The 15,282-nt window shown below is 44.2% G+C and overlaps 1 protein-coding gene across 1 annotated transcript in view; it reads left to right on the plus strand.

The window, feature by feature from the left end:
* TSC22D1 (TSC22 domain family member 1) overlaps window positions 1-15,282 on the plus strand; it is a 334,929-nt gene that overhangs the window by 296,746 nt on the left and 22,901 nt on the right. The window contains exon 2 of the mRNA XM_086935017.1: window positions 10,807-10,858. Coding sequence (XP_086791143.1) covers window positions 10,807-10,858 — 52 coding nt within the window. The remainder of the gene's footprint in view (window positions 1-10,806; window positions 10,859-15,282) is intronic.

The raw sequence follows: 15,282 nt of genomic DNA on the forward strand, positions 1-15,282 counted from the left end.
CTGGGTTTAATCCATCACCGTTCTTTAGCCCACTCTGCCACCCCAGTTCAGACATGGCTATATGCAAATCAGTCTGACCCTGTGCCTCGTGGGAACAGTCCAGCCCGAACTGCCAAGCCATGTCTTCCCTGGACCGGAAACAAGCTTCCGAGGACCGGTTTCTGGCATTCCAGCCGTCTTCGGCCCTGGCTTGGCAGTTCGGGCTGGACTGTTCCCATGAGGCACAGGGTCAAGGCTGATTTGCATATGGCCATGTCTGAACTGGGGTGGTGTGGAGTGCAAAAAAACGATGGATTTAGGCCCAGATCTCTGTACTGGGGTGAATGTATGACATTGTTCTGCATTCTGTCCATCAACTGTTGTTTTGCGATTGAACGGGACAACCTGAGTTCTTTCTCTCTCCTTCTGGATGTGGTGGATGTTATATTATCGGCCAGAAGACACGCTACCAAATCTATCTATTCCAGTAGGTGGGCCAGGTTTGTTAAATGATGTGGAGAGAGTTCAGTTGATCCTTTAAAGGCCCATTTGTCTGATATTTTTTGTTTTTTTCTCCCTTTGGCTCAGCAGGGTTGTTCTGTAGTGACTGTAAGGGCTACTTGTTGGCCTTGTCAGCCTCTTTCTTTGTTGTTCCAGACCAACCATCGTTGTTTGTCACCCGTAGTCATGAGATTCATTAATTGTCTCACTAATAGATTTCCTCCGACTCCTTTTATTATGCCTCAGTAGGATTTAAATTTAGTTCTTGCTTTCCTAATGGGGGATCTCCTTTTGAGCCTCTACATAGTTGTCCGTTGAGGTTTCTCTCACTCAAAACAATTCTAATTGCGATTACCTCTGCCAGGAGGGTTAGTGAGCTGCCGTCTTTTAGTTCTAAGCCTCCTTTCACCTCTATCCATACAGATAAGCTAGTTTTCAGGATCAGAGCTGCTCTCCTCCCTAAGGCGGTTGCTCCTTTTCATCTAGGACAGTCCATCACTTTACCCACTTTCTATCCACCCCCTCCTAAGGAGGAGGAGAGACTTCACTGCCTGGACCCTAAGAGGGTTGTCAGCTTCTAGCTGGACAGAACCAAGTATTTCAGGCTGGACGACTCTTCATTGGTTGCATGGAAAAAATGAAGGGCAAGGCTGTCAACAACTGCATGCTGTCCTGGTGGATCATCCTGTGCGTCACAATCTGCTAGCCTTGGCCTAGAAGGAGCCTCCTGAAGGTATTAGAGCTCATTTCACTAGAGCGAAGTTGTCCCCTTCCGCTTTAGCTAGAGGTGTCCCTGTTGTAGACATCTGCAAGGCGGCAGCTTGGGCCTCCCTCCACAATTTTGCAAAGCATTACTGCTTAGACTCAGAGGTGAGGAGAGATTACTATTTTGCATGCTCTGTGCTGCAGGATTTTTTGGTGTAGGTAGGTGGACATCCTACTCCGGGAGCGGGACTGCTTGGGGTTCAATTCAAAAGGTGAGGAATCCACAGGCAGATGTATCCATCAGAAGAACAAGTTACTAACCTTAGGTAATGCTTTTTCTGGTGGATACAGTATCTGCCTGTGGATTACTCACTGACCCACCCACTTTCCCATTGCCTGTCTACTGACAGCAAAAGGATTATTGTTTATGAAGTTCTTATATTTCATTGTCATTCATGATGTCGTGATGTTTTTTGCTAGGAAATGTCTATTCTATAGAATTTCCAGCTTTCTCTCTTCTCTGTTTGGGGGTTTTATGTACACTTGAAAGTTGTTGTATACGTTGTATACTTGTGTAAATGTTGTCGGTTCACCCACTCGCCTCGAAGGCACAGAAAAAATGGGTGGAACTGACGTCAGCACGCCGACAAGGTGGTCTTATGGCTCCAATGACATTATGCGGCGTCGCATGCGGAGCCGTTCCTTTCGCAGAGTCACATGCGGAGCCGTTCCTTTGTGACGTCCTCGTCGACGTGGGAGTGCTATGCAAAATTTTCCATGGAATGCTGCACAAGGAGTAATTCAGAAGGTGATGAATCCACAGGCAGATACCGTATCCACAAGAAAAAGCATTACTAAAGGTAAGTAACTTGTTTGTTAAGCTAGTACCACACCCAAAGTAAACTTAAACGCATGTTTCCACTCACTGATGGGTTGTGCTGGTAGGGGATGTGATATGAAGGGGATGGAAATACAAGTATGGTCTTGCCCTAAGATGAAAACATTGGGAGTGGTGATGAGTGATATAAAGAAAGTAAAGAGCCTCCTTATTCTTCAGGAATCTCTGGTTACGATCTGCACCTTCGTCCTTCGTGTTGGTAAGGCTTACACTATGAATGTGGACAGCTATTTTGCATATGCTGTTGGTAGCAAAACCAGATTTAGCCGCACATTGGTAAAAAAAAACGAAACTCATCAGACATTCTGAACAAGTTTAAATGGCTTTGGTCTCTGATGGCCATGGAAATGATCACACCATTTCCATGGCTATATTTGAGGCTGTATGGAAGCAGACAATTGTAATGTCCAGGCTTACTATTGCTGTTGTTTCCATAAACTTCATGAATTGTCACTGGATTGGCACCTGGAAACAGATTAAAGTGGGGGTGCAGGTTGGGAAGCTTTGATCTGCGGACTTACATGTTTCTAATGATGAACATCAACACCAAAGACGCTACATAAGGAGCTGGAGTTTTTCAGTGTTTGTTGGAATTGCATATTTGATTGTGAAGACCGATATGCCTGGTTACAGAGGAGCAAAGTCCGAGATCCCATTAATTTGTGGTTATGATGTGTTGAAAGATTCTCTTGTGATTTGCCCTCCTCCCGTTTTTCATGAGGCTGTTGTGGAACAATCACCACTGAAAACGACAGGATGCAATCGGTGACACGTCTTCAGGAAGCTGTTGACTAATCTGCAGGAAGTGTCCCTGTAATTTGTTTTGGCTCGAGACACAAGTTCATGTAGTGTGATAAATGTACCCTAATGCATCCGGAGGTGAAGTTGTATGTTGTAGAACACAAGTTGTCACAGTCCCACTACATGGTCAGGCCCATTCCTGTGACCACTCCACTTCTCACTCAAAATTTGCGGGTAAGTCCAAGCATAAAGAGAATCAGAACTTGACCTTACCCCACCACTCTTGACATGAGTTATTTGGGCCATTGCCGACCCCTGCAGCAGATTGAGGCCTTCAGAGAGGTCATGATGCAAATTCTTGGGTGTTTCTAGCTATCTGGTGCTCCACCAGGCCCCACAGACTTTCTGGGGTCTCCATTCAGGTTACTGCCGACGTGCACTCTGACCCAGAGATCTATGCTGGTCACTGAAGCCTGTACCAACTCCACTACTGGATAATCAGTGCCTACTGATTATCCAGTGCTGATGCCCATGTCGGACTCTGAACTACACAGTGGCGGCTGGTCCATAGGGGCGCCGGGGCAGCGCCTCGCAAAAGAAACTGCTCACTGCAGTTCCGGCCGGCAACAGGAATGTAAGCAGACAAATTGCTTTCACAATTCGTCTTTTTACATTTCCAGGCCGGCCTGTGCTTCACTTGTGAAAGTGCGCACGCAGGCAAGCCGCTAGAGCAGGGGTCCAGAAGATGGGCCATCTGACTGCGCATGTGAGTGAGGAGCGTTGCCCCTCGCTCACATTCACGACCCATTAGGTATGCTGCGCATGCGCAGTTTAGTGCAGGCGTCTAAAGATAGGCTCATGTTGGGGCGGTGACGTGTTTTTAGTAATGTCGCCCCATGCCCTATCAAATGCCAGCCGCCCGGCCCCCCGTCGCATCCAATCTCCTGATTTGGCACTGAAGTTAGTTTCCTGTTGAGCTGCAAAAGAAAAGAGCGGGGAGAAGTTAGTTTGCGGGACCGGAGGAGATGCATGGTAAGTTCTTTTCAATAAATTAACTCTCGCCCCTTCATGCCAGCCGCGACGGGTCAGGGGGTCATTTGCATATGCTTAGGGTATGAAACGCGTGTGGGTGCACACAAGGTACGATATGTGGTGAGTCGACATATAGTAATACTCCAAGATTAAACGTAAGTGCTGCCACTAGCTTGCACAAATGACTTGAGATAGTTCAGTGTGTTAAAGCATCGGCTGCAGAAATGTGTGCGTCTATTCCAGGTCACCCGTTTATTTCACGGCATGGGGTTTTGGAAATGTAAAAATTCTCAGAATTTATTTTTGATAGTTGCAACAACAGCCTTCAACAGATTTCATTTTATAAACATTTTCCAGAAAATGAGTTAACAACTGTCACCACAAATATAATGTACTCTTTGAACTAAGGTTATAAAATTTCAAAATGTTAACAAACGGTAGAGGCGGAATAGCATGATATATGCATTTATTATTGCATGCATGTTGGTGTATGTTTGTATATGAATTTGTATAGTACATATCTAGGGCTTACAGGATGGCAAATACATGGGCGGTAGAAGGTTTCCAGCATAAAAAGGTAGGGGTGATGTAATATGTAAACTGGCACATCCTTCAACATCAATCCTAAAGGCTTGTTACAGTCCATAATTTATTTTTATATGGTCCTAAAAATACATGAATGATGGATGGATGCAGGGTGGGTGCATTAATGATTGTTCGGTGGATGGGTGGGTGGATGGGTGCATGGATGGATGGATGGATGCAGGATGGACGGGTGGGTGGATGGGTGGATGCATGAATGAATGATGTATGGATGCAGGATGGGTGGATGGATGGATGGGTGGATGCATGCATGATGGGTGGATGCATGATGGATGGGTGGATGGATGGATGCATGAATGTATGGATGGATGGATGGATGCATGCATGATGGGTGGATGCATGATGGATGGGTGGATGGGTGGGTGCATGAATGAATGATGGATGGATGGATGGATGCATGAATGAATGATGTATGTATGGATTGATGCTTGCATGATGGGTGGATGCATGGATGGATGGATGGGTGGGTGCATGAATGATGGATGGATGGGTGGGTGCATGAATGAATGATGTATGGATGCAGGATGGATGGGTGGATGCATGAATGAATGATGTATGGATGCATGCATGCATGATGGGGGGATGCATGATGGATGGATAGGTGGATGCATGAATGAATGATGTATGCAGGGTGGGTGGATAGGTGGATGCATGAATGAATGATGTATGCAGGGTGGGTGGATGGATGGATGGGTGGATGCATGGATGCATGCATAATGGGTGGATGCATGATGGATGGATGGATGGATGGATGGGTGGATGGGTGGGTGCATGAATGAATGATGTATGGATGCAGGATGGATGGGTGGGTGGATGTATGGGTGGATGTATGAATGATGTATGGATGCATGCATGATGGGTGGATAGATGGGTGGATGCATGAATGAATGATGTATGGATGCAGGATGGGTGGATGGATGGGTGGATGCATGCATGATGGGTGGATGGATGGATGCATGAATGATGTATGGATGTATGGATGTATGGATGTATGGATGCATGCATGATGGGTGGATGCATGATGGATGGGTGGGTGCATGAATGATGATGTCTGGATGCAGGATGGGTGGATGGATGGGTGGATGCATGAATGATGTATGGATGCATGCATGATGGGTGGATGCATGATGGATGGATGGGTGGGTGCATGAATGAATGATGTATGGATGCAGGATGGTTGGGTGGATGGATGGATGGATGGATGGGTGGATGCATGAATGAATGATGTATGGAAGCATGCATGCATGATGGGCGGATGCATGATGGATGGATGGATGGGTGGATGCATGAATGAATGATGTATGCAGGGTGGGTGGGTGGATGGATGGATGGATGGGTGGATGCATGGATGCATGCATGATGGGTGGATGCATGATGGATGGATGAGTGGATGGGTGGGTGCATGCATGAATGAATGATGTATGGATGCAGGATGGGTGGGTGGATGCATGGGTGGATGTATGAATGATGTATGGATGCATGCATGCATGATGGGTGGATGGATGGATGGGTGGATGGGTGGATGAATGAATGATGTATGGATGGATGCAAGGTGGTTCGGGCTCGCTCGCTGCGCTCGATCGCTGCGGTGCAATATGCAAATTAGTTTACGCCCCACCACTTTCAGATGTCACCAGCCGCCCCTGGAACTACAGTGTGCCCGCCTGAGTGCAACGAGTTGTTAACAGCCTGACTCAAATCCAGTGTCTCTACCTCATAACAACTATTATCAAAGGCCCCATATATATTCTTTTGGTCTGACAATCCTGCGCAGGGTGCACCTCCAGATAATAATGACGAGGATGAGGGTGGCTTGTTCCCCCTCCTCAGTACCCTAGTGATGCTGTGTACCTGAACTTAAAAAACGCCATAGGGCAGATACCTCGTCCCCTAAGACAATGCTTGACTTGGCATATGGGCTGCCAATGGAGGAAAGTGCCTCATTTTCAGTAGTAATTCGGAGGCAGCTAGTACTATAATTACAGTGTCCATCCATTACAACTAAGAAAAATGTTTTGACTGAAATGATGTTGCCTGGGCAAGGATAATCCGAACCCTTGCTTCCATTTAATGACCCCCCCTCCCAGATACTTTGATAGCTACCTGGTAGAAACGATGTTCTTATCCTCCTGTTAGTTTGCAGGTAGACTGCCATGTAGGCTGGCACCTGTTGACCCACATTTTCTCACCAAGCACCCTGCTCCAGAGATCCTCTGTGGCTGATGCGATGCAATGCATGACAGGCAGGTTGCGGCAAAGAATGCCATCTATGCAGGCTTGGATTCGACAGATTGAATTGGCGGGTCAGTCAGTACCTCTGTTTTGCTTCGCAGACACGTCTAGATGAGCTCAAATAAATATTCCAGAGATATATAGGCACCACTAATGGATATGCCTTTTGATGCGTTTAGCCTCCTTAGAGTGAAAGCAATCACCTCTCTAGAATGCTTTAAAGATTGCCGAGCTACAGCCCGTTTCTTGGGGCTGTTCTTCCCTGCAAAGCAAGTTCCCTACCAGTTCCAAAAATGTATGGGGCTATTCAAGGAGGCACATCCTTGGGCGCATGTAGTCCTGAATGTGAATGCCCTCCGCTCTGGAATAAGAACCTAACCAAGTCAAATATTCAGACTTATCTTAAACTGACCTCCCAGACTCTGGGGGTGGGGTAGGGAGGTCTGTAGACACCTACTCGTCCTGATTGAATACTTTTGGTGTTTTGTTTTCAGATTAGACTATGCAGCAATTCCATTGCGCACCCTGAAGTAACTGAAAGGTTTCATTCAGCGCATTATAAAACTCCTAAATAAATTGACAAATCCCTTGGTTGGCTAGGCCACCTCATGTAAGACTATAATTGTATTGTGATATTGTTTATATAGTGCTTACTACCCCTGACACGAAGTTAAATCACTTTATGGCTAGTTGGACGCTACTTCAGAAATCAAGGTTAGTGCTTAATGTAGTGGTATTGTCAGTTATGGAGATTACTGCCAAATCATTATTGATTAGTCATGTGTTAAGGGAAAAAAACATAACATTTACTCCACTATGTGGTAAATTAAAATGCATAGCAGTTAGGTGTGATCATTAGTAGGGGCTATATGATATCGGGAAAATGTTGGTGTGGAGGTTAGGTATTGTTAGGTTGCAGGGATAGGGTTTTAAAAAGAGGAGAGGTCGTGATCTATGAAACGAGGTATGAGCAGTTTGCTGAATTACAGAATGAGAAAGGAAGGCAGACAGGCATGAAAATGAGGAGTCTATACTCAGAAATAGAAGGCATGCAAAGGATTGGGATTGAAGCCAAGAAGAGGACACTGAAGAGAGAAAGTTGTGGATTTATTTGGAAGTGAGTCGTGGTTAATTTTTCATGCGTGTTTTTTAAAGAATCATGGGGAAAGGTTTTCTAAGATAGCAAGCATTCTGAGGAAGTAAGCTGTAGGTAAAAATAAAACGTTTTATATAGTGCTCCATGCCAGGAGAGACCGCTTAAACATATAAGTATGACTGTACTCATCATTTAAACATGAGGGGTCGGAGCCTAGTGTGTGCCATGCCTAGCGCAGCCCTTATGAATATAGACTGAAGTATCCCAACCTTGGTATGGGTCTGTACACTGTGGAAAAGGGGGCACAGAAAAAGGAGGTTTCGTTAAATTATCTTCCTTCACCATTCTGTATTGCACATTATTTCACTCACTCACTAAAAATGAGATGTGTGGCACTGGCTAAGAATATTTCACCAATGTGCAGTCCACATTGGTGAAAATAAGTTTTGTTACCTAATAACATTGTAGGTTATTTCTACAGCACAGCAGACCAACCGTAGATGTGAAAGGTACCTAGTGCTAACATCCCAAGTTGGTCCTGCGCATGTTAGTTTATGATACAGTGTGATGCATGCATTGTATGTATAAGTGATGCAGAGTAATAGAGGCCTGTGGCATCCATTTTTTTTAATGTATTGCTGATGTTCTTAAAGCAGGAGGTAGGTGACCTCGATAATGAAGAGGGGGCAGGGAGACAGGACTCCTACAGTAGTTCTATTAGGTATGTTTGCTGAGAGGAGCTGCTAAGTCTTCCTGTAGTACAGAGACTTGGTAGATTGTGCTGAGTGAACGGTGGGACTGCAGCCTCTGTGGTTCAGAGTGTGAAGGGTTCTGTAGGTGTGGTTTCTTTTGCAGATCATGATGTATGTGGCAGTTGATAACTGATGTTGGAGGTTTGCATCTCTTTGTGCCTCTGTTGTGGGTACTCCAAGCCGGAGACTACCCTGCCACGAGGAGTGTCACTTCGAATGGAACATATTTATAGGTATGGTTGATCGTTTTGTGTATTACACAGACCTGTAATGTGACCTACTGAACAAAAAAGGGAAAACACGGTTTCAAACTTAATAAAGAAGCACTCTAAATTCTAATCCAGGCTTCTTCTCAAACGAGTAGCTTGTGAGCTACTGGTAGCTCTCCAGCTGCCTGGAAGTAGCTTTCATGTGTCCAGCCCAGCCTACTAAATTAGAAGCTTTTGCTAGATTAAATTAATATATGTGTACTAAAATGGAACAATATGTATTCGATATTAAAATGCATATATTTTCAGAACTTAAGCTGATATTTTGAGAAAAATAACTGTAAAATATATTTAAAGACAATGTTTGAGTAATTAATCATGTAGCATCAGGAAGACATATGACCCATATGAATACCTGGGTACTAGGGGTATTACATCTATGACTTTTATGTATCACCCATGTAGAGGCATTCCAAATTGATAAAGCCTTTTTTATGTTAAAGTGGCAACTGTGTCTGCTGCATCGAGGTGATCACTGCTGGTAAACTTGCAAGCGGTGGTCAGTAATGTAATCTTGTTAGATATGCTCCCCATCACAATAGTAATAACAGTAGCTCAGTATGATATTTGTTGAACAGAAGTAGCTCTTGTTACAGAAACTGGTTTTCATTTTGACTAGCTTTGTGTACGAAATGTCATTGGTATTTCGTTTTGACCAGTAGATGGCAGCGAAGTATCGTTAAACCGGACTCCGTTTCCTAGAGCTCCTGGTATTTTGTATGGTGCAATCCCGGATTTCGCGTGAATGTCTCTGTATTGTGGATAAGAACAAAGTTCATGTAAGAGGCAATTCAAACCGAGGAGTAAAGTCGTAACTTGTTGTAATAAATTTAACCCAGAATCTGTGTTAATTAACAACATGCACGTCGGGTTGCAACTTGTATTTATTGATTCTTAAGAATGTTTTTGTTTTCCTGCAGGGGCGTTTAAAGATTATTAGCAAGCTGCTCGTATATTTGGGGTGGGGGGAGGCAAGCTCCGTGCATTTATACTCTCTTAAGACTGCTCTGCTCACCGCACAGCTTTGCTGTTTGTTCCTCTCTGCGCGCGGCAACGCTTATCCTTTTGCGTGATGTTGCTGCGGATTCTACCAGTCTCCTTTTAGTGATTGTGCTGTGGAAAGGGAGGTTGCGCCTGCTGCCTTCCATGCGATACCCACGCTCTCCGCCTGACGGCGTCTCGGGCGTTCTCCATTGGCCCTGCCTCCTTCTGCATAAATTATGCAGTGAGCTCACAACCCGATGCTGTGGGAGGAGATAGCTGACCTGGGAGATTATTTTGCGCAGCAGAAGGATCAGCATCCTTAGCATCGCGCATCGTTTCTCCTGTTCGAGTGACTGTCACTTGTTTTTCCTTCCGCCTGGCAGCTGACAAACTGCAAGATTGATGTAGATCAACACGGCGGTTTTCCACTTTTTTTTTAATTTCATTTTTATTTTGCTTTTGGACCGTATGAAGGTCCAATGTATTAGCGCAGTGGCGATGGATCTGGGCGTGTATCAGCTAAGGCATTTCTCCATCTCTTTCTTGTCCTCGCTGTTGGGCACCGATAGCGCCTCCGTGAGCCTCGATAGCAGGTACTTGTGCGCCGCTGTGAGGGGTGATGTGGCAACTGTGATAGGGTGAGGCGGTGCGATGCTGCTGCAGGTGAATTGCCCCAACCGGCCCTTTGTCCTTGGCACTGGACGATGGATTATTCTACCACCGGTGTTAAGTGACCCCATCCCCCCTTCCCCCAGGTCTGGCTTTCTGTTACATTCGAGAAGTCGAATTCATTTAACACATCAAATTCACGTGAAGCAATTGGGGTCCCTTGAGGGTTATTATGCATTGTGCTAAATCTGCTTTAGAACCCCCTTGCAGCACTAGCACAATTTCTGCTCATTCGAGGAGCGGTGTAGTGTCACCGCGAAATCACATATATCACATATATTACATCTTGTACGCATAATTTGAATTGTCCTTATTGCTAATTGTTTTATTTGTGTATTCTTACAGCTCCTCTGGTGCCAGTGTTGTAGCGATCGACAACAAAATCGAGCAAGCCATGGTATGTATTCACTCTACCTGCATGTTTAATGTCCTTAGATCGAGTTTATCTTTATTGACTTAATCGTGCACGTTTAAACTAAACACGGGTTGGTTGACACTGGGATTGTGTAATATGCACGTTTATTTTGTTAAGTCCCAGTCTCTCAGCACAGCTATCCTTATTAAGGTATTGTTGAAAAAATACGCTTTCATTAATACACATCAAAAGTGTTTATTTTCTCGGTCTTTAGTATGCATGTGGGAGTTGGTGCGATGCGAGTAACCTACTCGCCTGCGTTACTGTGGTGCAGCGCTGTGCGCCAGGATTTTCTGTGCACTGGAGCGTTAATCGTTCTTCTCACGCGATATCACTACCCTCCCCGTTTTACGTCCCACTGTTGCTAGGCAAACAGGCAGCCTCTCGCGCCGTCTATTTATAGTGCTTTGCTGTGATTGGCTGGGTCTGCATTTCAGCCTGTGACGTCATGTGGTGTCACAGGGCGCGAGAGCGCTGAGGGCGGGACTAAGGTGACTCCGACAGAACCGGCTGTGGCCGGCCTAGCCCAGAGCCCGAGGAAGGTTTACAAACAAACATTGAGACATCTGTCAGTGGGACGCCTAGACACAGTAGTGATGGTTTCATGCTGTCCATGCTAAAGTTTATACCCTCACAGTCGTAGCAATGTTCCCTATTTTATTTCATCATACTTGGCTTTCGCGAGGTTTGTTAGATGATGGGATGTCCTTACTAGGCAGATCAGGCGCGTGGGAGCGATTGCACTCTCGAGTAATCTAACCCATTTCTATAAATTTAGGAAACGGTTTACAAATTGCAGGGCTTAAACCAATAAAAAACTGGTGCTCCGTAACACGCTCTATCCTCTCAGATGTGTGTACACTGCGCGTTCCTCCACTAGTTCTCATCCATCCTTTCAGTAAAAGAATACGATGTGTCAAAATAAGAGCTTGTTTATATTTTTCCCTTTAGTGTGAAGTACACTATGGTAAATGTTAGTCTCTTTTCACTGGTATTTACTTTACCCCCTTGGTCATCATTGTAAGCAGCGAGTGGGACTACATTTCAACCCTTGTCAGTATTAAAAAGGTCGATGGCCTTTCAGACAACTGGTTGTGGGTGTTTCAGAAGTGCCCTTTTTCCATCTCGTCTACCAAACAGCCTAAGCTGTTTGATTGTGACCCCTCTAGGAAGTTCGTAAGTCATTGTAAATTTGTAATACTTTCTTGTACATTCCTTGCTTGCTGTTTGATGGTGTGTTCTTGCCTTCTATGTTTTTCCCTACCTCTTCTTGCTTTCTGTGTTTGATATTGTGTCCTGCTATTTTTGTAGCGTTCTATTTTGTAACATTTATCTCCAGTAACGTAACTGGTTCTATTGTACAGCCCTCAGGCACCTTCGGGTAAAGATTGCGCTTTATAAAAATGCATTAAATAAAATAAATACCTATTGTCAGTTTGCAGTGCGCTGGGTGCCTGCTCATTGCTTAACATTGGTTGGCTTTTTCACTTTTATTTGCTTGTTTTTTCCTTTTTTGTTCTTTTGTGCGGCCTTTCCTTCCTCTTCTTGTGTTTCAGTCCCCTGGAGCATGACCTCATTACTTGTGTCCTACCTCTGCTTAATTTTCAAGCACTATGTTCAGCAGTCTTATGATAGTGCGTGTTTTTTCCTGCTGTCTCCCTCATATACTTCCCTTCCCTGCACTTTGTGTTGCACACTTACCTGTGTGCGTTTACTCAATCCTCTACATGCTTCATGTTGCCCTTAAGTGCATCTGCTCCTGCGTTGCGTTCTCATGGATTTGCTTCTGCCATGTCCACATTGTTGTCTCTCTCCGTGCTTCTTTTCCACCATTGTTGCTTACGTTCCACTTCCATGTTGCTTTCTCCTACCCGTGCTCTTAATGTTGCTTCCCACCACCCGCGCCCTCTGTGTTGCTTTCGATTACCAGCTTTAAAGAAAATTCAGATGTACTACTGTTAACTTATGTTATTGCGAAATTCAAAAGCGCACACTCACCTACAGGTCTCTTGCTGCTGGGTTTCAATTCTGGATCCACCGGTTAAGAAGTCCGTGTCTCACTGTGAGCTTGGATAAAAAGCCAGGTCATTAGCTTTTTCCTAAATCGCAGATGGTCTGTTTTTAATCTCAGATATAGATAGAGGGTTCCAGAGTTTGGGTCCCTGTACTGAAAAGCATGACGCTCCCGGCCATTTGCGTCTGAATAATTCTGGCGGCTTGATTTTGTATCCTCTGTAAACTATATTTCTAATATTGCAGAAAGCATAAGTAATTCGAGTTAGCATAGTCAATTTTTGATAAAATCAGTGCAATAATTTGGATGCTGGCATCTCTGCTGAAAATCCTTCTGATTTTTTGAAATTTCTGAAGTTGGAAAACATGCAGAGGTAACTGAGCTGATCTGCGTGCTCATAGAAATATCCGAGTCGATCTGTATGCCTAGGCTCTTAATCGTATCCTTTTGAGTAGGAAAAGGGCCTAACTCCTTGGGCCAGTGTGCAGGAGTCCAATGCAGGAGTTTTTTGGAGGGATGATGATTTCGTTCTTTTTTCGGGAATTAAGTTTTAAGTGATTATTGTTGAACCAATTCCTGATGAATAGCATCATTTTCCTAAGAAACTCCTTGGATTTTATGGAGCCATGTAAATAAACTACTGTTTGTTTTGGTATACTGATTAAACTCGGATCAGTAAATATAAAGAAAAAAAACACCTATTCTGCACAACATTGGGGATACTGTGCACCATCACAAAAAAAAAATTGGCAAAGCCACTAGGTACCAAAGACAAAACGTTTTGACTGCCAATGTTTTTTTTTGGTTTCTGTGTGAGTGGTACACATGACAATATCTAACAAGCATTTACAATGCAACGGTTTCGCCTTTGCAAAAGTTAGAGCTATTGGCATTGTAAATGACAACATTTTTATTTATGTGTTGGTTTTGAAAACAGATAAATGGCATTGTCATTTACATTGCCAATTGCTTAATCTCTCGCAAATGTGAGACCTATTGTACCCTACTGGACGAGCCCAGCAGACAGCAATTACTACCACACACAGACACCCAGAGCCACAGACACCCAGAGCCACAGACACCCAGAGCCACAGACACCCAGAGCCACAGACACCCAGAGCCACAGACACCCAGAGCCACAGACACCCAGAGCCACAGACACCCAGAGCCACAGACACCCAGAGCCACAGACACCCAGAGCCACAGACACCCAGAGCCAGCCACACGCACCCAGAGCCAGCCACACGCACCCAGAGCCAGACACACACACCCAGAGCCAGACACACACACCCAGAGCCAGACACACACACACACACACACACACACACACACACACACCCAGAGCCAATCACACACACACCCAGAGCCAATCACACACACACCCAGAGCCAATCACACACACACCCAGAGCCAATCACACACACACCCAGAGCCAATCACACACACACCCAGAGCCAATCACACACACACCCAGAGCCAATCACACACACACACACACACCCAGAGCCACACACACACATTTCTGAACTGTCCAGGCTTTCCAAACTAAGGGACACCTTTTTTTTGTTTCCTCAACACCAACTAATTAAAATTTAATACGGATATTTACAAAAATATATATTTTCTGGGTGCTGGTAACCGCACAACCATATTGTTTATATTTATACACACTCACTTTCCAGAATAAAATGGCAGCCTCCAGACTGGATACAAATAACAAACTTTCATATAAAACTTAAATTATGAAATACATACAAGAACAAATTAAAATATATGGTATTTGGGGTGGAAACATAATGTAAGTAAAAAAAAATTACGAAACAAGTAAAATAATAACCCAATATTGTAACCAAAAATAACATGCTAGATGTAAGTTAACTCCTACAAACTTCGTCCAGATAGTGTTTGATCACAAGACACAGAATGTAATAGTGCAAGCCAAAATGCAATCCATATAACTCATACCAATTAGCGGTATATGTGTATATGTATATGTGTATATATATATATATATATATATATATATATATATATATGTGTATTTGTGTCACGTCGTTAGACAAAATCTAAGGCACTACAACGTAACCTCACATGTGAGAGTTGTTCATAATGCTCTTCATCGTGGCATTTGACTCGACAGTGCTTGAAACTACTGGAAGGAATAGCATACATTTAAATAGATGTCATTTAGGTCTGCATCTGCAACCAGAATTGCCTTACAACTGTAATCATTGAAAACCGTTCAGACTCTAATAAATTACTCAACATACGTTAGAGCAATTAACGTGACTTGCAGATTAACCGTTGTGTTCTTTTGAAGGTGCTCTAAAAAATCAGATACAGGTAAGGAGTTTCGAAATTAAAACCGAAATGCAATACAATTTTAAATGGC

This window comes from Lissotriton vulgaris, chromosome 8 (genome assembly GCF_964263255.1).
Source record: "Lissotriton vulgaris chromosome 8, aLisVul1.2, whole genome shotgun sequence".
In the NCBI taxonomy this organism is placed as follows: domain Eukaryota; kingdom Metazoa; phylum Chordata; class Amphibia; order Caudata; family Salamandridae; genus Lissotriton; species Lissotriton vulgaris.